General features: G+C 41.7%; 1 protein-coding gene across 2 annotated transcripts in view; it reads left to right on the top strand.

The window, feature by feature from the left end:
* The first annotated feature begins 10,877 nt into the window (after positions 1-10,877).
* The window catches only part of akt3a (v-akt murine thymoma viral oncogene homolog 3a), a 312,730-nt gene continuing 300,421 nt past the window's right edge, over positions 10,878-23,186 (top strand). For both annotated transcript variants that reach the window (XM_078229515.1, XM_078229517.1), the window contains exons 1-2: positions 10,878-11,176; positions 12,447-12,596. In XM_078229515.1, the coding sequence (XP_078085641.1) occupies positions 12,551-12,596 (46 nt within the window). In that variant the 5' untranslated portion in view covers positions 10,878-11,176; positions 12,447-12,550. The remainder of the gene's footprint in view (positions 11,177-12,446; positions 12,597-23,186) is intronic.

Raw genomic sequence — 23,186 nt, forward strand, 5'->3', positions numbered from 1 at the left:
TGGCCTGGGGAGTTGCTGAATAATAATTTGAATAATAAGCAAGAACACCATCACTTCATTATGAGCTTCCACCACAACTCATCTTTGTGGATGGAGCCTCGGAAAAATGCATGAAAGTGCCTGCAGCGACACTTATCCCACTCATTCTATTGAAGAAGGAAGGTGAAAGAGTCAGAATGCCTACAAAATTCCCCAGTTTGAGTTGGGTTGCAGCTAACCGTATGCACAGAATATTTGCAGACCTCCAATCCTCTGGTTCCTCACTATATCTAGTGAGGTTTGGAAGATGGTCCTGAGGGCATCTATTATTTCCTCCCTGGCTTAACAGCCTGGGGTACAATCCATCTGGCCCTGGCGATTTATCCACCTTGAAGGATGTCAATCCCTCCAGTAATTGCTCTCTCATTATGCTTATTGTATCCAATATTTTACATTTCTCCTCTTTAATGAGAATGTCTGCATCATTCCTCTCCTTTGTGAAGATAGAAATATAATACTCATTAAGGACCCTGCCCACATCTTCTGCTTCCATGCATAAGTTTGATTTCTTTGATTTGATTTGATTTATTATTGTCACATGTATTAACATACAGTGAAAAGTATTGTTTCTTGCGAGATATACAGACAAAATATACTGTTCATCGAGAAGAAAACCAGAGAGTGCAGAATGTAGTGTTACAGTCATAGCTAGGGTATAGAGAAAGATCAGCTTAATGCAAGGTAGGTCCATTCAAAAGTCTGACAGCAGCAGGGAAGAAGCTGTTCTTGAGTCGGTTGGTACGTGACCTCAGACTTTTGTATCTTTTTCCCGAAGGAAGAAGTTGGAAGAGAGAATGTCCGGGGTGCGTGGGGTCCTTAATTATGTTGGCTGCTTTGCCAAGGCAGCGGGAAGTGTCGACAGAGTCAATGGATGGGAGGCTGGTTTGCGTGATGGATTGGGTTACGTTCACAACCTTTTGTAGTTCCTTGCGGTCTTGGGCAGAGCAGGAGCCATACCGAGCTGTGATACAACCAGAAAGAATGCTTTCTATGGTGCATCTGTAAACGTTAGTGAGCATCGTAGCTGACATGCCAAGTTTCCTTAGTCTTCTGAGAAAGTAGAGAAGTTTGTGGGCTTTCTTAACTATAGTATCGGTATGGGGGGACCAGGACAGATTGTTGGTGATCTGGACACGTAAAAATTTGAAGCTCTCGACCCTTTCTACTTCGTCCCATTGATGTAGACAGGGGCATGTTCTCCTTTACGCTTCCTGAAGTCGATGACAATCTCCTTCGTTTTGTTGACATTGAGGGAGAGATTATTGTTGCCACACCAGTTCACCAAATTCTCTATCTCATTCCTGTACTCTGTCTCGTCATTGTTTTCAATCCGACCCACCTTGTTGTAACTTGTACACAAGTTACCTTGTATATCCCTGATAGGTCCTACCCTTTCCTCAGTCATCCTCTTTCTCTCAATGTACTGATAAAATATCTTTGGGTTTTCCTTGATTTTACCTTGCTAATATATTTTCATATTCTCTCTTTGCTTTCCTAGTTTCCTTTTTTTAATCACCCCTGTACTTTTTATATTCCTCAAGGCTCTCTACAGTATTAAATCTTTTGTAGACTGTCATAATCTTTCTTTTTCTGCTTGATCTTACCCTGGATAACCATGGATAACCATGGGGCTCTAGATTTGGCAGTAACCCCTTTTTCCTCATGGGACATGTTTACACAGTGCCCATATAATCTCGTTTTTGAATGTCTCCTGTTGATCTGTTACTGATTTCCCCTCAATGAGCCGTATCCAGTCCACTTTGCCAAATCGCTTCTCAATTTCGTAAAATTTGTCTTCCCCCAATTTAGAACTTTTACACCCGTTCTATCTTTGTTCTTTTCCATTATGATGATAAATCTTTCTCTATTATGGTCACTATCTCCAAAATGTTCACCACTTCATCCATTCGCCCAGCTTCATTTCCAAAGACTAAATCTAGAATTGTGCTCCCTCTTGTTTGGCTTGTTATGTCCTAGCTAAACAAAAAGTTATCTTGAATGCACTTCAAGAATGTTGTGCCTTCTATGCCTTTCACATTGTGTGTATCCCAATTTATATTAGGGTAACTGAAGTCTCCAACTATTATTGTCCTATTGTTCTTGCATTCAGAAATGTAGCCACATATTTGTTCTTTTATCTCCCTCTCACCATTTTGGGAATTGTACCCTCCTAGCAGTGTGGTTGCCCCTTTTTTTATTTCTGAGCTCAACCCATATGGCCTCATTTGATGATTCATTTAGTATATCATTCCTCCTCCTAGCTATAATTGATTCCTTGTTCAATATCCAGGGATCTTGAGCTGCCATTTTTGCCCCTCTTTAAGCCAAGTTTCTGTTATAGCAATGATATCATGTTGCCATGTGTCAAACTGTGCCCTTTGTTCATCGGGTTTCTTTGTCTTGCATTTATATATGTACTTTTTAACATTGCCAATTACCTGTGCTGTTCACTCTTTAACCTTTGTTTCTTCTATCTTTCAGAGTCACTTACTAATTTTCTGTCCCCTGCTCCCTGCTCTAGATTTGTCCTATTTGCCCTCAGGTTCCCAACCCCAACCAAGCTAGTTTAAACCCTCCTCAACAACACCAGCAAACCTCCCCAAGAGGATATTCGTCCCGGTCCTGTTCAGGAATAAACCATTTGGGTTGTCCAGATTCCACCTCTCCCAGAAATGGTTTCCAGCTACATGTTCAATCACTCAATTCTCCTATTTCTATGTTCACCAACACATGGGACTGTAGGTAATTTTGAGATTACTGCTTTAGAGGTCCTGCTTTTCAATCTCTTTCCCAGTTCCCTCAAATCTGCTTTCAGGACCTCATCCCCTTTCCTACCTAAGTCATTGGTATCAATGTCGATGGACCACAACCTCTGGCTGTTCACCCACCTCCCCAAAAAAATGTCCTGCTACGGCTACGTGACATCCTTGACCCTGACACCAGAGAGGCAACGGACCATTCTGGAGTCACATTGATGGCCACAGAAATACCTATCTGTCCCCCTATCTAACGAATCCCCTATCATTGCTGTTTTCCTTTCTTCTTCCTCCCCTCCTGCACATCTGAGCTGCCCATAGTGCCATGAACTTGGCTCTGACTACACTCCTCAAAGGAAACAACGCCCTCACTACTATCCAAATGGAAAATGAATTAGCGAGCGGGACCCCAGGGGAGTCCTGCATTACCTGCCTGGTTCTCTTGGACTGCCTGGCAATCGTCCATTCCCTTTCTGCCTCCATGTTCCTAGGCTGCGGTGTGACCAAATCTCTGAACATGCTATCTACATAACTTTCAGCCTCGCAAATGTGCTACTGTGATTCCAGTTGCTGCTTGAGCTCCAAAACCAGGATATGGATCAGCGGGAAATTCAACCAGCCTATAACACACCATCAAAGGCGGGAGAACAGAATTCCAAACTAATTTCCCACCATAGGAAACTGACATTTTTCCATCACACCAAATTTAGTGTCCCCATTTTCCACAATTTCTGTTGCTGGTGGGAGTGGAAAATTCTGCCCTGGGGCTACATAGGAGGACCGATTCAGAATCAGGTTAAATTTCTGTATTCATTGACTAGAGTGCATGTCATTTCAACAACAACCTACAAAATCCATTCCTCTTTGAAGCTCTGAAACAGCCATTATCATAATCATCAAAATGGCAATTTTATAGTCCTAAGCAGGCAACTATCTTGAGATAGATGCCTCACAGAAAAGTCTTGGAGCATGCATACTACAAAAAGGCAAACCTTTTGTTTTTGCATTTGCAGTTGCTTCAAGATCTCTGTCCATAACACCATTCAACTACTCCAATATCAAGCAGGAAACATTTGCTTTCATATTTGGAATCATATGTTTTTATGCCTACCTATGTGGCAAAATATTTGTAGTAGAGATCGACCACAAACCACTAGAGATGATTTAGCAAAAACCATTGACCAGTGATAAAGATTCAAGGTTATGACTGTGAGATTAGATACAAACCACGTAACTTTATGATCACATCAGATAAATTTAGCAGGTTGACTAATCCCCAGTGTCCTGGTCAATATTTTCTTGGATAATAAAGAATACTGATCTATGTGACCTGACTCCTTTACCCATGAAACTCCATAGAGGGACCCTTGCCATTGCAAGGGTATAATGCAGCTGATAGACCCGTGACAATTTAATAACTAGCAGGTTCGAGGCATAATAAGCTGCCGATTCTTATCCTTTACCATTTTGTTTTCAATCGTCTAATGGCTGGAAGGCAATGGCTCCTTATTTATATCACACATTATAGTTTACACTCATCTACCTTGATTTATGACAACTGAATTAAATTGCACTACTTAACGTCAACCCTGCTGGTGGTGATATTGTTGGGAAAAATCATTTCTTCACAAGCTGCATTTTTCTTTTAAAATTCGGAAGGATTATTTGGGCACTTGGATTTTTTTTAAAGAAGGTCATAAGTTCACCTTGTCAACAAGCATGCCTTTTCTAGGAAACCACATGATTTCAGCTACCTGATCAGAATGGCATTTGAAGGGGGAGAGTTATTTGTTTGAAAAGGTAAAGACTAGTGATTTACTCGAAAACACTTGACAAAGGAGCTTTAAGTTTCGAACCTGTTGTTTTTGAACTTAGTTTTGGAGAATACGCTGAGGAGGAAGGCTGCCCTAACCTGCTCGCATCCTGCCTTGCCTGAAATTTCATGCAAGATTATCAATCCACAACCAGAGAATCCTAGTATAAATTGTCTGCATTTGGAAACCTGTGAAGCTGAGACAAGGAAAATTTATCCAGCTCTATATTCTCCTCCACATGAAGCGCCATTGGTGAGAATGTCCAGACATCTACTGCAACCACATGATGGAGCTCCAGATTGACAGTGTTGAAACCCTGTGAACTTTATCCTTTATTTTATAAAGCCTACCCTCCAAATACCATCTCTGCAGAAACCCGAGGTGGAATTTTATGGAAAAATTTCTAAGTGCTGAAAGAGTGTGAAAACAGGAGAGAATTGCACTGATTTTCTTGGGTGAGCTTCCAGTCACAATCTTATGGCACTTATTAAAAAAAAGTCCAGATGTGACTCCTGCCGGTAGGGGAAGGGGCGGAGCCTAATCTCACCGGTGAAGCTGGCTGCTGAGCTCCAGGGGTGCATTATGCATGCACCCTGATCTTCACCTTCTGTCACTCTCCCCAATCACCCGACGAACAACAGGACCTGCCGCTTATCGCTCCCTGTGTCAGTCTCCCCCCAGCCCCCCCCGACATCGCCACCCCCCTCCCACCCCCACCCCTGCAGAGTTCCAACCACCCCCCAATTGCCATCCCTGACATTGCCCACTTAGCCCCCAAATGCTGCCCCACAAATCATCCCTCACCCTCTGCAGAGTTCCCCCTTTCCGCCCCCCCCCCCTTACAGGGCACCCCCGTATCCTCGACATGGCTCTATGCCTTCTCAGGCCCCACCCCGCTCAGGTACCCCCCACACTGGCCCTACCCCCTTGGCAATGCCAGGGTACCCAGTGGGCAGTGCCAAGTTGCCAGGCAGGCACTACCAGGCTGGCAGTGCCCCATGGGCATGGCTGAACTTGCCCCTGAGCACCCAGGGGGCTTCAATTACCTTGGGTCCCACCAATGAGGCCATCACATCTGGTCCCTCTTCATGGACCATACCTGATTCTCACTGATGAGGGCCTTGATTGGTGAGGGGGTAAGTACAAGTGAGCCCGGCAGATAGTGTCTGGGGCTCACCAATGACATTTAAATAATGTCATGAATATTGAAATCAGCTTGGTGTCCTTTCTGGGCAAAAAACTGATTTCACTGGCAAATCAGTGTCGATAAGATCGCGCGAGGCGAAAAACCAGTCACAAATCTAATCTTTCACCTCTCATCCTATCTTACTGGCTCACCACGCCAATCGACCGGCGTGACGAGCCAGTAAGATTACAGCCCCTATCTGTTTGTCTTTTGTTTGTTTATTTGTGGGTGTGTGTGTGTAGACGTGTTGGGATATTCTTAAAGGGATAAGTAGTTATAATTCCAGTGTACAACTCTGTGTGTACCAGTTCTTGCATCTAATTAAAAAAATATGTTTTGTTTTATAATAAATCAATCATTCTGATCTTATTGAGTGAAGCCTGGTCAGTCATTCTTATTCTAGGTCTAATAGCAGTGAAGGCAAATAAATTGGCCATTTCCATGAGTGTGTTAATGTTTTAAACCAATGGTGCAATCTGTGGAGTAGTGGGGCTAGATAAACTGCACATTCCTCCGATCCCCCCATAACGATATTCTTTGGGTCCACTGAACTGTACTGAAATGTAGATCCCTTGCGCCAGATGCAATGCATCAGTAGCTGCACAGCGCTCTGTTCTCCTCTGACCTTTGCCATCAGCCTGCTACAGGTCTCCTCCACAGCTGCAGGCACATCCTCCTCGGTTTGACCTTCTGGAGGTGATGTGGTCACTGGCAGAGGAGAGGTTCAGCAGGGCACCCCTGAAGTGTCCTGGGATGATACCCATGTGTGCCTTACTGGAGCTCCTCCTTCTTGTGGGTTCGTGATGACACTTTCCTGACTCCTTGAGGAGATGGAGCAACTGGAGGGAGGTCAAGGTGCCTCATTCCCCTCTCACCTAGGGCGGCACAGTGGTTAGCACTGCACCCTCACAGCACCAGGGACCTGGGTTCGATTCCCGGCTTGGGTCACTGTCTGTGTGGAGTTTGCACATTCTCCCTGTGTCTGTGTGGATTTCCTTGGGCGCTCCGGTTTCCTCCTACAGTCCGAAAGACGTGCTGGTTAGGTGCATTGGGCCATGCTAAATTCTCACTCAGTGTACCTGAACAGGCATCGGAGTGTGGCGACTAGGGGATTTTCACAATAATTTCATTGCAGTGTCAATGTAAGCCTACTTGTGACTAATAAAAAACTACTTTAGCCACTACATACTGCACCCAGGGTCAGAGCAATGGAATGTAGGTCTGTGCTCATATCCCACAGCCATTGCTGGACCTAGGTCTCCAAGGTGGCTGCCACCTTTTACATGGAAGCAGCCAAGCATTTGCCAGAGCTATGACAGCAAACAGAACATAAACGGTTCTTCCAGCCTCCGGTCCAGTCTTTGCATTGTCTCTGGCACCTCTGTCTGATGTTGCCTTGCCTGTGCTGTATCTTCGAATGACTCTTTTGGCTGAGTCCAGATGCTCATAATCTATGTAGGATCCACCATCCTTCAAGTGTCAGAGGCTTTGCCTGTCTCTTCCTGCTGAGTCCTGCAACCCAAACCCCTGTTTGACATTCTTGTGCGCTTGCACACTTACAGTGCCTGATGCTCTTATGAGCGTCACTTTGAAGTGAGTAGATGGTGCCACTTACTCTGGTGGAATGCAGCAGATTCAGCACTTTTTGTGGTCTTTTGTCCAGTACATTTGTGGGCCCCATGGGTGCTAACTTCCACTACAACCTCTGCCCAGCCCACTTTGGTCAGTCAGGAGGGCCTTCAGTTGCCATCCCTGGGAAACAGGACCTTCTACTTTTCTTGGATGGCTTGGAGGAGAACCTGCAGGGAGGCTTCGCTGAGCCGTGGAGCCAAATGTCTTTTCTGTGACATTCTGGTCTTGGCAGAATCTTGAATGGCAGCCAGACTAATGCTCCTGGCTTGCAGTGAGAAAATGGCTGTCCAGGTGCCCTTGAAATATGGTGCCAGGACCTTTGACCCACAAGGGTTAGGATGGCAACCGCCTGCCTGCACTGCTGCAAGATTCACCGTGCATATGCAATGAACTGAACAGTGCGAAATCGTGGGGGCCATCTGTCCAGCTCCTGGGCTGAAGTCACTTTGATTTCTTGATTTCTACTCCCACCATCCAACTTATACTCTGAATGGAAGATACTGCCCTGACATGTTTTATACAGATGATCGAAAAGATTCATCCAAATACGTATTGTATGTGGAAAGTTTGTGCAATAAATTCAAAATCTAATAAACTTTACATAAAATATAAACACAAAATATTGTTGACCTCTTGTTTGTAAATAAAAAGCAAAAATGAAAATAAATATTAAAAAAACACTAATGACTCTGTCCCAACAATTATTATTTCAAATCTTAGAAGAATGCCACTATTCTTCAGCATGACATTTGCCATTTCTTGTTACAAGCATGATTATAACTCAAGTGAGATTGCCAAAGTGTGAGCATTTCACTCCTATTGCATGATTGCATGAGATTCTTAAAACTAAGTTCACTGCAAAGACAAAGGGGAAGCAAGAACTTTCATTTCGTAAATACGGCTAAGTTTTGGCCACAGACAGAAATGGAGATGTGCTAACTTAGCGGGTTACATTATTAGAGTCATGACTGTATCTGTGATTTTTTAACAATTGTGATGTTGCAGCCATAACTTGCCATTGCCTGTAATATCTTGTATATAAATAGTGGTCCTAAATTAGCTAAGATTTCAACATGGCGCATTTGAAACAATCATGAGTATCCTTAATCCTTAAGAAATTAGGTGTTTCACTCTGAAGATTTGCAGTTGCTACAGAATCATTTACATTCATTGTAGCATGAACTTTTCCTTCATATTTGGAGCAAATAAATCAGGGAGTGTCGGGGAGAACCTGGATCCCAACATGTAGTACACCAGTGCAGCAACACCCACTACTATTGCAAGAACGGAAAATACTGGAAAAACTCAGCAGGTCTGGCAGCATCCGTAGGAAGAGTCAGCTTTTAAAGTCTGTTTGATTATAGAGTTTGGCTAGACAGCTCTGACGAAGGGTCATCTAGAATTGAAACGTTGGTTCTACTCCTTCTCCACAGATGCTGTCAGATCTGTTGAGATTTTCCAGCATGTTTCTGTTTTTGTGCTGGCTAGACTCCTGCTGGGTTTTTCCAGCATTTTCTGTTGTTCTATCAGATTCCAGCATCCGCAGTATTTTGTTTATTTTACACTACTATTACTTAGCTTTTACTGTATTTGTCCCCTCCTACTGCTTCCATCTTCAAAACCAATACAATAGTAACTACTGTACATTTCAAAAGTGCTTAAGCAAAATATTGCAGATCCTGGAAATCTGAAATAAAAACATAAAAAGCTGGAAATACTCAGCAGGTCAAGTAGCATAAGTTTGAAACATTAACTCTGTTTCTCCTTCCACTCATATGCTGCCTGACCTGCTGGCATTTCCAGCATTTTCTGTTTTTACTTCAAAAGTACCTTACTGGAATGCCTGGTCATGAAATATGATATATAAACGTGAGTCTTTTCTCTTTGACAATGTAGCCCCTTTAAAAATTAAAAGCTATTTTCAGTAACAACCAATTTATGTCTCAAAATTTAAATATTTAGCCTAATCATAGAATCACTACAGTGCAGCAGGAGCCATTCGGCCCATTGAGTCTGTACCGACTCTCTCTGACAGAGTACCCAGAACCTTTCCCACACCATATCCCTGTAACCACACACATTTGTCACATTGTCTGTACCTTTAAGACTTGATTAGCTGTAAAGACTCACATTCCAATCATTATTCATGTAAATTGAGTTTGTGTCTTTGTGCCCTGTTTGTGATCAGAACTCCCACCCACCTGAGGAAGGAACAGCCTGTTCCGAAAGCTAGTGACTTTTGCTACCAAATAAACCTGTTGGACTTGGTGTTGTGAGACTTCTTACTGTGTTTACCACACACATTTACCATGGTTAATCCATCTAACCTACACATTTTAGGGCACTAAGAGGCAATTTAGCATGGCCAATCGACCTAATCTGCACATCGAGATCTACATTAAGGTCCTCTCTGAAGCCAGTCTCATTAGAATGTATTTCTAAACATGTAGTAAAGTAATGCTAGCAGAGGCATAGTGAAGTTGCTACTATTCATTTCAATCTCTAAAATATGTCTTTAAGGAGGACAAAACATGTCCTCCGTTGCTGGTCCTGGCGCGTGGATGTTTCCAACGGTCCAGTTCAACTGTCACCAAGAGAGAACACAGTAAGAAGTTTAACAACACCAGGTTAAAGTCCAACAGGTTTATTTGGTAGCAAAAGCCACACAAGCTTTCGAGGCTCTGAGCCCCTTCTTCAGAAGAAGGGGCTCAGAGCCTCGAAAGCTTGTGTGGCTTTTGCTACCAAATAAACCTGTTGGACTTTAACATGGTGTTGTTAAACTTCTTACTGTGTTTACCCCAGTCCAACGCCGGCATCTCCACATCATGACCAAGAGAGAAGTGGGAGGAGGGGAGAGGGTTTCAGGAGGTCCCTGGGCCCAGGGAGCGGTAATTGAGGGGCGTGGCTAGAGGGAGGGGGCGTGCCGATGGAGTAGGGGCGTGGCAAGGAGGATGCAGGGGCGTGGCAAGTGGAGTGGTGGCTTGAAAAGGCAGGGGGAGTGGAGGACGTGGTAATGGGAATAGGGGCGTGGCAAAGAGGGAGGGGGGCGTGGCAAAGAGAGAGGGAGGGGGGCGCGGCAAAGAGGGAGGGGGGCGTGGCAAAGAGGGAGGGGGGGCGTGGCAAAGAGGGAGGGGGCGTGGTAAAGAGGGAGGGGGGCGTGGCAAAGAGGGAGGGGGGGCGTGGCAAAGAGGGAGGGGGGGGCGTGGCAAAGAGGGAGGGAGGGGGGGGCGTGGCAAAGAGGGAGGGGGGGCGTGGCAAAGGATGGTGGGGTTGGAGGAAGCGCAGCAAACCAAGTGGGTGGAAGAGCCGGGCATGCGGAGAAGGAGGCGCGGCAATGAGCAGGGGGCGCGGCAATGGGGAGGAGAAAGAGAAGGGCTGCCCGGCGCATCAGATCTCGCGAGATTTGCTCCCGGAACGCAGCGCGCGTGCGCGCGGGGATAAAAAAATTCCAATAACGGATGGAGCACGAGATGCGCGCGTCGTTGGTGACGTAAGGAGTTTTCCCTCAAAGTCAACAAGAACAAGAAGGAGTCGGAGTTTAATTCTGAAGCAATTAAAATTTTTATTATTAAAAAAATTATCAATTAGCATCAGCAAAATACACAGCCGGCTGAGTGGGAGGAGGAGGAGGGGGGTGGGGACAGTGTCGGAGTGGAGCTGGGTTTTCCGAAGGACGGCTTTGCTGTGTGTGTGTGTGGGTCGCTCTGGCGGGCGGCTAAAGCCGGCCGGCGCTGCACTGAGTGTTAAAGGTAAGGGAGGAGGATGGAGATGTCTGCACTGGGTGGGATGGGGCGCCGGCTCTTTCCACACCCCCGCCGCTGCTTTTCCTAATCCCCTTTTTCGATGCACATTCGTTACGAGCCCTGGGGTGGGCGGTCGTGTGTGGGGGGGGAAGTAGAAGTGGGAGAGTTTTTTGGTATTTTGGTGAGGTTGGGGGAATGATGATGATGATGCTGATGGAGGAGGAGGGGTTTCTGACTCTGGCCTAGTTGTTATACACCATCCTCCTCCATCACCATAACTACTACCAACTAACCTCAATAACTTTACACCAGAATTGTGCCGGGCCGGGGAAACCAACGATAACTTATTATTTGTTGATGTTACCCTGTAACCTTACATGACTTTTTTTTTTGCCCGTCTGTTTTGGCCAAGTGCTGATTTTATCTGGATGAGGAGGGGGATGTTGGTGGGTGGAAAGGCCTGTGTGTTGCTTGTTTTAACGAGATGGGTTTTTCTCGCTTTTGGGGTTTAGTTTTGTGCACAGTTGGCCAGGGATAAATAAAGCGGCGAGTGCTTATAATCCAACCAGACAGTCCCTTACACTCTCACCCAACACGTTTTATCTTTTTAATGAGATGCTCAAACACAGATTCATTCGGCGACTATTTTTTAAAAAAAGGAAAAATAACACGTGTCAGATTGTTACGGGTGTTTCTTCCTGTGCCTTTTATTGTTCAGTCTAACAAGGTTTTTTAAATTTAACTTATAAAAGTATATGGTCTTGAGTGGAGGGCGTAGACAGACAGCGACCACACAGTGTCTGCTCTGAAAAAAATGTTTACGTCTCTTTTTTTTACAAATGGATATGGCTAAAATATGAAGGACAAATACTTAGTTCGGCTTTTAAAATTGATTTTAAAAATACCATCTAAACCTGTCCTGACACAATTTTTAGGGTGGGGTGCTAATGAATGAACTTATAAATAAGGTTCCAAAATAATGGGACAAAAATTGATCCGTAACTGCCTTTGGCAGTTTTAAAATAACTTGCCAGCACTGTCCTGAAATAAAACCGGACCGACCATTTATAGCATTCCCAATTGTGCATGGGAGTATCAATTTATATAACCAAGTCTACTTGTGTAACCCACAGTTATGTGCAGGCCAGTTTGTGAAAACAGGTTTCCTTCAGTTTTAAATTTTCTGATAAAGTATGCCATTGAAGTATCATAAGACCGATATTGAAATAATGTGATTTTGTTTTCGTCTTCAAGTTGTGGTATTGTTTTTTCCCAGGCAGCAGTGGCTAACGGAGTTGGAAGTCGCTTTGAGGAGAGAGCGGTGGGAAGGGCAGAGCCAGTCCCAAAAGACGACTAGCTGGGCTCGGGGGAACCACTATTATGAGTGATATAACCATTGTGAAGGAAGGATGGGTGCAAAAGAGAGGTAAGGTTGCTATTATTTTACTTGTAGTCTGTGTTCTCCCAAATTGTCAGCAAATTAAAGAATGGAACCGGATTTTGAGTAAGGATGAATGACACTGGGTGGGGAGGCGAAATAGTATCAAAGTGGAGTTTCGTGTGTGTAGAAACCGTACATGGCAGTGTGTTTGCAACGCTGACGTAGTCGACATAATAGTCACTTAATTTGTGGTTTGTAAACATGTTTCATTTTTAAAATCGGAATGTTTGACCCGTCGGTTCAAGATAATTTTCGATCAGATTTTTAAAATTTGCTCTCAGCTGCGCATTTATTAGATAGCACTCAAAATAGGAAACAGATCTGTTTGTGTATTAGTTTTGGCTTCGATCCATTTTTTTTCTATTCAATTGTTTTAAAGGTAATGTTTGCCGTTGATCCTTAGTGGCTTATGTTTATTCGCTTGTGTGATCCTAAAAATAGAATGTGATTAGGGACTTTGGAAATGGCAAAATAATTTCCTGTTTACTTAAGTGACTTACCTCCCTGTGGAGGGGTTATGCATTTGTCTAACACTGGCGTTTTAATTGTAATATCTAGTCTTGCTGTTTTTAAGGGAGGAATAGAATAGCCATAGCTCTATTATAGACGTATTTAGGCGTGTGATTGGTTGGAAGAGGTAAATTTCATTGACATGAAAGTAGATGTAGATTTGTTTTTAATTTTGCTAGCAAGGTTTTTACTGATGCAAGTATTGATGTTGGTCCACACTAAACATTGGTAACAGATTACATTTCTGTTGAAAAATGTGCTTTGTTTTATGTTGTTTCAGAATCCTTTATTATTTGTGATTGCTTTTAATCTCTGGGCTGTTAAAGGAGGGAAAGACGTCTAGTCTGCTATACCAGCAGAAATGTGATAATTTTAAACTCGGGGATTTAAAGTTTTATTAAAATAGCCAAATTAGCAAAAATGTTCAGTCTGTTTTTCCATTGGATTTCAATTTTACCTACTCGTAATGTTTGCTGCTGACATTAGATTTACAGGGTTGACCTCCTGCAAATCATGAAGTTATGAATTGTTGCAGAATTAATGTTAGTTGAATATTTAAATAGAATTTTCTACTGAAAAGGAAATTGATCATGTAAGTATTAATTGCAATATAATCTCCAGCATTTTGAGTTGTGATTTTTGGTTTAAAACTATCATCTGGTTCTCATTGCAACAGATTTATTGTCGAAACTGAAAAGCAGCTGCTAGTATAAGTATCTGCAGGGGAAATTAAATTAAGATAAGACCAACAGATTTGGCATCTGAAGGCATGAGCCTAATGTTTGTTTGAGACCTCGGGGTCAAAATGTTTTTGTTTTAGAAGGTTACTTTCTGATATTTTTGGGGGCTTCATTTTGGTTTTCAGGGGCTCCATTTTAATTCTCTAACTTTTTTAGGTGATGCAGTCGTGGTAATATGACTTTCTGTAATTGTGTTTAAGGGTTTTCTTGAGATAAGGTAGCACAATACTAGAGGATGAACTGGCTGAGTGTTATCAAATTAGGCCTGCTCACCACCCCCCTACTTTTTCCCCATGATCCTGCATGATATTTTCCCTTTGAAGCTTTCTCAAATTCATCACATCTTGCTGGAAGCTATTAAAGTTTTATTGAAGTTAATTCAAGTCACAGGCAGAGGCTGTATTAAGGTACAATCAATTTGAGTGAAATGCTAAAATGCAAAAAGTTCAGGCAAAAATTAATTGACAGCATTGCAGCCAACAGCACCACCATTGATTCACTAAGCAGCCATAACTTCAGATTTGTTTATAGCTTGAATCACTCACCAGTGCCCTTTGTTTGATACTGAAAACCCTCCGAACAGTACTTTCTCGGAATGTGGCCGAACTCTTGCTCCTTGCTGCATGGAGGGTCAAAATCAATAGTCTTCCTGAGAGGACCAATCATGGATTCTGTTTCCAGAGGAGCATTAAGAGTGGGAGAGACGGAGTCTGTGATTGGAGAGGCAGTTCCTTGGATTCTGTGTCTCTTTCCTACCTGGGCAATACACCCCTGTCATTGACTTCCCGTGGGATTTGAGGATGAATTTGTCTGCTGCCTCTGTATTTTAAACTCTGCTGAGGCATTACATAATGACTTTACAGTTTACACTTTTCACTTTAATTGTCTGAACACTTGTTAGTCACACTTGCAGGGTTAAGTCTGGAGTTTCTAGTTTTTACCTGGCACTTGGTAAGGGGTAATCTTCAGAAATGTGCAGCATCTCACAAATCATGATTTAAAGGGCTAATTTTTGATGTGCTCAAAACTTGCTTTTGCTTTACAGTATTCCCTTTAGGAAGTGTATTATATTTAAAATAATTTGCTTATTTTTAGGCATTCAGTAAAGATTGCAATGACTTTGTTTTATCATATCTTACAGCATAGAAAACCGTTCAACCCACTGTGCTTGTGCCAACAAACTGAAAGAACTATCAAATTAGTCCCACAGTTCTATTCATTCCCCATAGCCCTGCTGTTTTTTCTCTTTTCAAGTATATGTCCAATTCCCTTTTGAAAGTTCCTAGCCTTTTGGGCAGTAGTTTAGATTATAAGTACTTTTGGCATAAAGAATATTTGATTTATTATTATCATGTGTTGGTATACAGTGAAAAGTATTATTTCTTGTGCACTATATAGACAAAATATCATTCATAGAGAAGGAAAGAAAATAATGCAGAATGTAGTGTTAGTCATAGCTAGGGTATAGAGAAAGATGAACTTTATGCTAGGTAGGTCCATTCACAAGTCTGGCAGCAGGGAAGAAGCTGCTGTTGAGTTGGTTGGAATGTGTCCTCAGACTTTTGTATCTCTTTCTCGATGGGAGGAAGACAGCATGTCCAGGGTGCTTGGGGTCCTTAATTATGCTGGCTGCTTTTCCGAGGCAGTGGGAAGTGTAGACAGTGTCAACAGGCGGGAGGCTGGTTTGTGATGGACTGGGCTTCGCCCATGACTCTTTGTAGTTTCTTGCGGTCTTGGATAGAGCAGAAGCCATACCAAGCTGTGATACAACCAGAAAGAATGTTTTCTATGGTGCATCTGTAAAAGTTGGTGAGCGTCATAGTGGACATACCACACTTCTTTAGTCTTCTGGGAAAATAGAGGCGTTGATGGGCTTTCTTAACTATAGTGTTTGCCTTGGTGGGGGGGGGGAATGTCCTCCACTCGACTTCCTGAAGTCGATGACTATCTCCTTCGGTTTGTTGACATTGAAGGAGAGGTTATTGTCGTCGCACCAGTTCATCAGATTCTCTGTCTCTTTCCTGTACACCGTCTTGTCATTGTTTGAGATCCAACCCACTACGATGTTGTCATCAGCGAATTTGAAGATTGAGTTGGAGGGGAATTTGGCCACACAGTCATAGGTATATAAGGAGTATAGTAAGGGGCTGAGGACACAGCCTTGTGGGGCACTGGTTTGAGGATGATCGTGGAGGAGGTGTTGTTGTTGCCTATCCTTACTGATTGCGGTCTGTGGGTTAGGAAGTTCAGGATCCAGTCGCAGAGGGAGGAGTTGAGTCCCAGGCCACGGAGTTTGGAGGAGAGTTTCGTAGGAATAATGGTGTTGGGCTGACTACAACTCTGCCTCCATAGGTGTCTTTGTTATCTAGGTGTTCCAGGGGATATTGCATCTCTCCTGTGGTATTTTTTATCGGCCAGTGGATAAAGATTCTTCCATCAGTATCTCTGAATTTTGAACATCTTCAGTAAATTTCCGCATTACCACCTTTGTTGTAAGAGAACAATCCCAACTATTTTTGATATCTCCACTCATCCAGGCACAGGGAATTTGGTTTCATTCTAGGAAATCTGTCTTCACCCCCGATCTTAACATTGTATTGGTTTTCTACACGTGAAAAATGCAGATGTGTTGAACGATGTGTAAATATTTTACTTTTTTTACATATAGTTTTGTTGAATACATTTAGCTTTAAATTCAAACCTTTTACAAAACAAAAAATTGTCTTGAACCAACCCACCCTATCTCTTCTAGCCTGGGTGTTTAGAAGTAAAAGCCAAGTGTTAAAATGAGATCTGGGCCAATATTTACTAAATAATTTCTGTTGCATGCAGACAAGCAGTCTCTCTGATGTCTTCAGATAAATCAACATAACAGTATATAAAATTAAGTAAACAGTAATTTGGTAGAGTAATCTACTAGAATATGTCCAATGTGTGTAATGATAACTGATATGACAACTTTAAAATATTTACTTCTGGGATTTGTGTAGATGGCTAGATCAGCATTTATTGTCCATCCCTAGTTACCCTTGAGAAGGTGGTAGTGAACCACTGCAATCCCTGAGGTGTTGATACACCCACAGTGTTAGGGATGGAGTTTCAGGATTTTGACCCAGCGACGGATATATTTCTAAGTCAGCATTGTTAGTGACTTGGAAGGGAACTTCCAAGTGGTGGTGTTCCTAACCTTGTCCTTCTAGATGTAGTGGTTGTGGGTTTGGTAGATGGCCTTGTTATATGGTGCAGAAACATGGGCAACATCAAGAAAAGAGGAACAATGACTGGATACTAATGAGATGTGGATGTTGAAATTAATATGTGGAGTGACTAAAAAGACAGGATCAGGAGTCAGTACATCAGAGGATTAGTGAAGCTTGTGGAAGCAACAAAGCAAATAGCTAAGAGATTGAAATTGTATAGATATGTTTGGGAGAAAGAGGGTGTGGTGAGGCAAACCAGGAAGAGGAGGAAGGTTAAGAACAGGTGGAAGGATATTGTGGCAAGATACTTTAAGCATGAGCAAGTGACAGGAGGAGATGGATGATCAGTCAGCATTGTGGCAACCCCACTAAAACATGAGCAGCTGAATGGGAGTATCTTCCTTCAACATCATTGTTACAGTACTAGTGTACCCAACTTTGGGAAACACTTTTTTAATAAAGGACATTAGTTTTAAAGTAAAGTACTTGGTTCCATAAATGAACAGGGTACTGAAGTCAGTTTTATTAACTTCACTGTCACTGGATCAAACTCTTTCCTAACAGCACTGTGTCCCAACAGCACATGGACTGCAGTGGTTCAAGAAGCCAGCACACTGCCACCTGCTTGATGGACAATATTTAGTGAGTCCAGTGCCATGAATAAATGAAAAGTATCTATTCTAGGCATTTGTTGTAATGTAATGAGGAAGAGGACACATTGTCTCATTGTGTGGAGCTGAAATTGTCATCTGATTTTTGTGTAAGCAGTATAAATTATTTCAAAACTTATTGACTACAGGGTCTTAATGGATTTTTGGAATGTAATCTGTTGTCTGCTCTTAAGATCTGCATATCTGTGAGATTGCCTTTATTACAACAGAATGCAGTGATTAGAATAGCTTTGGTTAGAATTTTTAGTTTGTCTGGATAAGTTGTAATAATGGATATGCTGATATGCTAACGTTCTACGCAATAGTCTTCCTGCTAATGGCCTATATACTATATTAGTTTTTTTTGGAAGGGCTTATTCCAAATTCACTTAAGAATCCTTAGAGCGGTCAGAATTAACTCTGACATGTTAAATCGTTTGGGAATTAGATTGCAGTTACTTCGCCCAGTTTTGTGCAGCAACTGAAATCAATGTTCAGTTGTAATGATTAGATCATTGAAGGATCCTAGAGTAACAATACTGTACTGCAGTTTTTGATGCTGTCAGATTCAAGAACCCTTTCCTTTATCATGACTTCAGCACTCAAGTATAGGTTATTTAAAACACATTTGAACTAGAAAATGAAAAACAAAGTTTCCTTGTGTACAGCATCAAGCTGAGTGAAGTTGGTGCTGAGAAATGGAATACTTCCTCTCTTGTTACCTAGTGTCAGCATTAAGCAGTGAGGTTAGGAGTATGATGCAATTAAATAATGAAGCTCTGTGCCGTTTCAACAATATGCTTTAACCGTAGTCTTAAACCATTGTTTTTCCACTTGGTTGTCATTTACTGCTTATGAATATAAGTGACAATTAGTATCTGTTTTGTGGTGAACAGTGGGAAGTTATGTTTTGGACTTGGGGATGAACCAGCTAAGAACATGACTGCTAAACTCACTTTCATGTAGGAGCATTGAAGCCAGTAGAGAAGAGGCGCTCAGTCAACAATCTGACATGCATTGTAGTCCGGGCAGAGGTGAAAAAGCAACACATTTAACTTGTTACAGAGCATATTCTATTACTATGTTTACTTAGACTGCATCCCAAACTCCGTAATCCAAGAATGATGAACAGTCATATCATAGGTTGGATTTGACCAGCTTCCTAAGTTATGCATCACCTTGACTTGCCAGTTTTGCTCATGTCCCAAGAACAAATCATAAAGCATTTTTAAGTAAGAAAATATATACTAGGAGCCAGCAGCTTGCGGAACATGAATCAAATGGCTTTGACCTATATGTTTGAGTTTTATCAGCTTTGCATGTGGTTGCCTGGGGTATATCTATGGTTTAAGGTCTGAGAAAATGATCAGTTGTCTTTGAGGGGCATAAAACAAGGGTAATGCAACAATATAGACATCATTGCTATTATATGCAGTATTATAATTACAATATGAATTAAATGCAAACGTGATGCAAACTTAATCTAATTATCTGGTAAACTCTTTTTTAAAAATCCAGCTAGCTTTTAGAAGGTGATTTAATTGTTTCAAAACTTTTTATGCCCAAACTATCTTTGGACATGAATATTGAATTGTTAGTGGAACCTAAAATAAACTAGACGTAGTAATATTTGTGGTTATTGTAATTGAATTTAATATTTGAATTTTTGCCTACTTCATAAAAGTTTGCATCCTCCACTGTTTCAACTCAATTAACTTATCCAACAGTTGAACAAAATAGTCATTAGGCTGAGTGGGGAAAGCAACCTTTATTCAAAATAATCTGTTTAAGTTTCAGATTATTTCAATTTTAGTTTGAACAAGAAATTGAGCATTAATTACAGCTTTTAAGTATTTGTAACGTGCAAACCAAAGAAAAACATTGCCCATTTCGGGTATAGTAGACAATCATCACAACTCCATGTGGCATCTTTTACATGGCCTGTTCGTTCTTGCTTACTGACCACTTCTGTAGATGTTGAGCATGAATTTTAAATTTTTAGCTTTAGTTTGTTTATGTTGCTGGAAATAGTTAACTGAAATAAGAGCAGCTTAAGAATGTTGCATGAATTCCTTTCAGAATGAACATTAAACCTAGTAGATCTCGAATGTTGGTATATTGAAACAAAAGGATCTCGAGTGATATTTGGATGTAGATAGATTTAATGAATTTGAATCTGGCTTATAGGTTCCCTTTTTGAGCTCAGTTGCTCTTGTATGTGGTCTGAATGTCTTTTTTTTCATGGGATTTGACTCCCACTGCGTTACATGCTTGTTGCTGACATCACATTGTTGATTCACCTCATGTGATCCCTTTCATTTTAAAGGTGCTGTTGTCAACCTTGTGCCCTTGCAAACTGCAGCCTCATCTCAATGTTTATCCTCTATCATGCTCAGTGGGACTATGCTCACTTGGTTCCACTTTTACCTGAGCAACACTAGCAATGGGCTCTCTAAGCATTTGCAATGTTAACTCTGGTGACCTAATGTGCCCAGTACTTTGTCTCATCCAGATGCTGCTCTCCTGGCAACATCTGCAGACATGGTATCAGCTTCCAAATATATTGATATCAAGCTCTACCTTTCCATACCTCATGTCAACAACTACATCTCTGTTGTCAAGCTGCTTTTCTGAAATGTTGTCTTGAATGACTACTTCTCCACAGCTCAACATTTGGATGACTGAATCTGTCATCCTCCCACACCCTGATCTCTGTTTTATAGCTCTGATGCCCTATTTGGCCCAAGTTGGGCTTCTATCTGCATTTTCCATCCATCCAAAGATTGCTTGCTTACGTCTCTGTGAAATCTGCCTCTGCCCTTCTCTTGGCTGCTTAGCTTTCATCTGTCTTCACCTCTAGATTTAAATATTCCAGTACCATCATTGCCAACCTTTCATTGTTCACCTACCCAAAAGGTTGCTTCTTCAAGAATCACAGAATTGCTCCAAAACAGGGGGAGACCATTTGACCTGTTGTGTCTGCACTGGCTCACCAGAAGACAAATTTGCCTAGTGCCAGTCCTCTGTAGCCCTGCACATTCTCCATTTTCAGATTGCAACCTAATTCCCTCTTGAATGTCTTGTGCTCTACTTTGTGTTTCACTCCCTTTCCTCCAGCATTGGCAGCTGAGTCATAGCCACATTGGCTATGTGCTCTGAAACTCCTTCACTTAAAACCTTTGTTCATCCTCTCTTAAAATCCACCTCTTTAACCAAGTTTATGGTCATTCTACCAATATTTTCTCCTTTTTGATTTTATATCAAATTTATTTTTGGTTATATCTCTGAAGAACCTTAAGATGGTTTTTTAAAAGCTCTAAATTGTGACTTGAGCTAGATATCTCTTTTGCACATTAATTTATAATTTCTGAATGCAAACTGTGAACACTAGGATTCACAAACAAAATAATGTGAACGTTCAGTTAAATCATCGTACTTAAATAGAATAATCTGTGCATCCTGCCCTAAAGCCCAGGGTTTCACCACCACTTCCTGTAGTTTCCTGTCTCTCTCTCAGCTTTATTCCGCATATGGCTGCCAGACTGACGGTGACTTAAACCCTGCCATTAATTAAAACAGACTAGCCCCCTCCCACCCTGTGAAGCAAGCTTTAGCATATCGCAATTGAAATTAATTCTCGATAACTAACTTCCCTTAGAGTAAGATCAAAAATCTAAGTGACACACTTGAGTGATTATAGTACAGGGAACAGTTGATGATGTTATTGGAATATGGAGGGAAGGTTGAAAGTAAATTATTTTTGGGTATGGGGGGTTGGGGGGAATACTGTGTGGCTGTCACAAGTTTGCAAAAGGAAAGAAAAATAGTGGCTGCTTGGAAAAGTAGTTCAGCTTGGGAGCAATGTCATAGTTGATTCAGGGAGAAATTACATAATTTGGAAACTAATTGGCTTTTGCAGATAAATGTTCCATGTGATCTCTCGGAAGGTTTTTGGTTGTAGGGATGGGAAGTGCATAGTCAAGATGCACCATCCATTGTGTGGATCAGATTTGATAGACTTGTTGGTCTTTTCCTGTCTGTCAATATGAATGAGTTATGGAAAAAAATCATGTTTAAGAATGTAATTAGTGAGGAAGGAAGTACAGTCTGTTCAGTGGCCGACAGGAGCGATTTGGGGAATGAAGTTGCATTGGGCAGAAGAACATGAGTGTAGTGGATAACAGGGAGAAGTGGGCTTGGGTTAAAAGGAAGAATTATTGGGTATGGCACTTGGGAAGGGGATGGGAGAAGAGAAGGAGCAGCTAGTGGTAGTGAAAGAGCGGAGTAGGACATTAAAAAGTGAGGAGGAGGGGTGTGAATGGTGAAAATAGAATTAGAAACTGGTGTTGAAAACATTAAGTTGGGGACACGAAGTGAATTTATTGCAATAAATAACATAGTAAATATGTACTGATAACTTTTCAATTCTCAAGTGCAGGGAATATAAAGTAATCAATTTGATAATTAAGTTTTATGTTACAGTGCATCTACAGGTAGAGTATCTGGGACCCTCTGCACCAATTGTATTTCAAATTCCAGATAATTTGTTTCCAGATACTGCATATAAGCCTTGGCCTACTTGCATTACAATGACTGATGCCTAGGCTAGATATAGTGTGCAAGTAAATAAAATGGCTAGAAAAGCAAGATCTACCACTGAATACCCATGGTGCCATCTGCAATCCTGTTTATAGGAAGGTTCACAAGATAAACAGTGCAGACAATGAAATTTTCTTTGCACAAGATCGGGTGTGGTTGGCGAGATTCATGTTGGCTTGGGTCAGAGATTTCCCACAAGGTCTGAGTTTTTTTTAAAAAAGTGGTTTTTGGATATGTTCAGTTTTTGGATTTGTGTACAGATGATATATGACCTGTACATTCAATCAAAAGGTAAGGTTAAATGAAAAATTAGAATTGAGTATATTCATTTTGTAGGATTTAGAATGGTTATTGGGAAACTGAATTAAGGTTGGGAAAGGCTAACAGAAATTATTTTGAAGTTAGTGGGCAGTTGTAGTGGTACCAGGTCTATTTATTTGTAAATTCTTCGTGGTAACAAGTTCATTTTTTTGTATAGTTATTCAAGTGTGGTGGGTCCATTTATGTATTTGATTATAAATGTATTCTGGGCTGAAGATCTGGGTGGAGGCAGAAGGGGGTCCAAAATTAATTTTCAAATTGCAGTTAATAGGCTACGCCTGTATCTAGTAAGTGGGGCAGGAGTAACAGAGGTCAGTAATTGGGCTGAGGGGGAGTATGACACATTTGAGTAGGCCTGTGGCTATCGGGAGACCAGTAATTTGGAGAGAGTCCAGAAAAATCTGAGCTATGAAGCACTGTCTATTGGAGAAGAAATCTGAAAGTGGTTTGGACATTCATGGATGAACTTGCACAGTGCCTCCTATTGTATTGAAGGACAAATTGTGAGTAACCATTGTTGACATTTGGAAAAACCATAAATTACATCATACAAGT

This window comes from Mustelus asterias, chromosome 15 (genome assembly GCF_964213995.1).
Source record: "Mustelus asterias chromosome 15, sMusAst1.hap1.1, whole genome shotgun sequence".
NCBI lineage: Eukaryota > Metazoa > Chordata > Chondrichthyes > Carcharhiniformes > Triakidae > Mustelus > Mustelus asterias.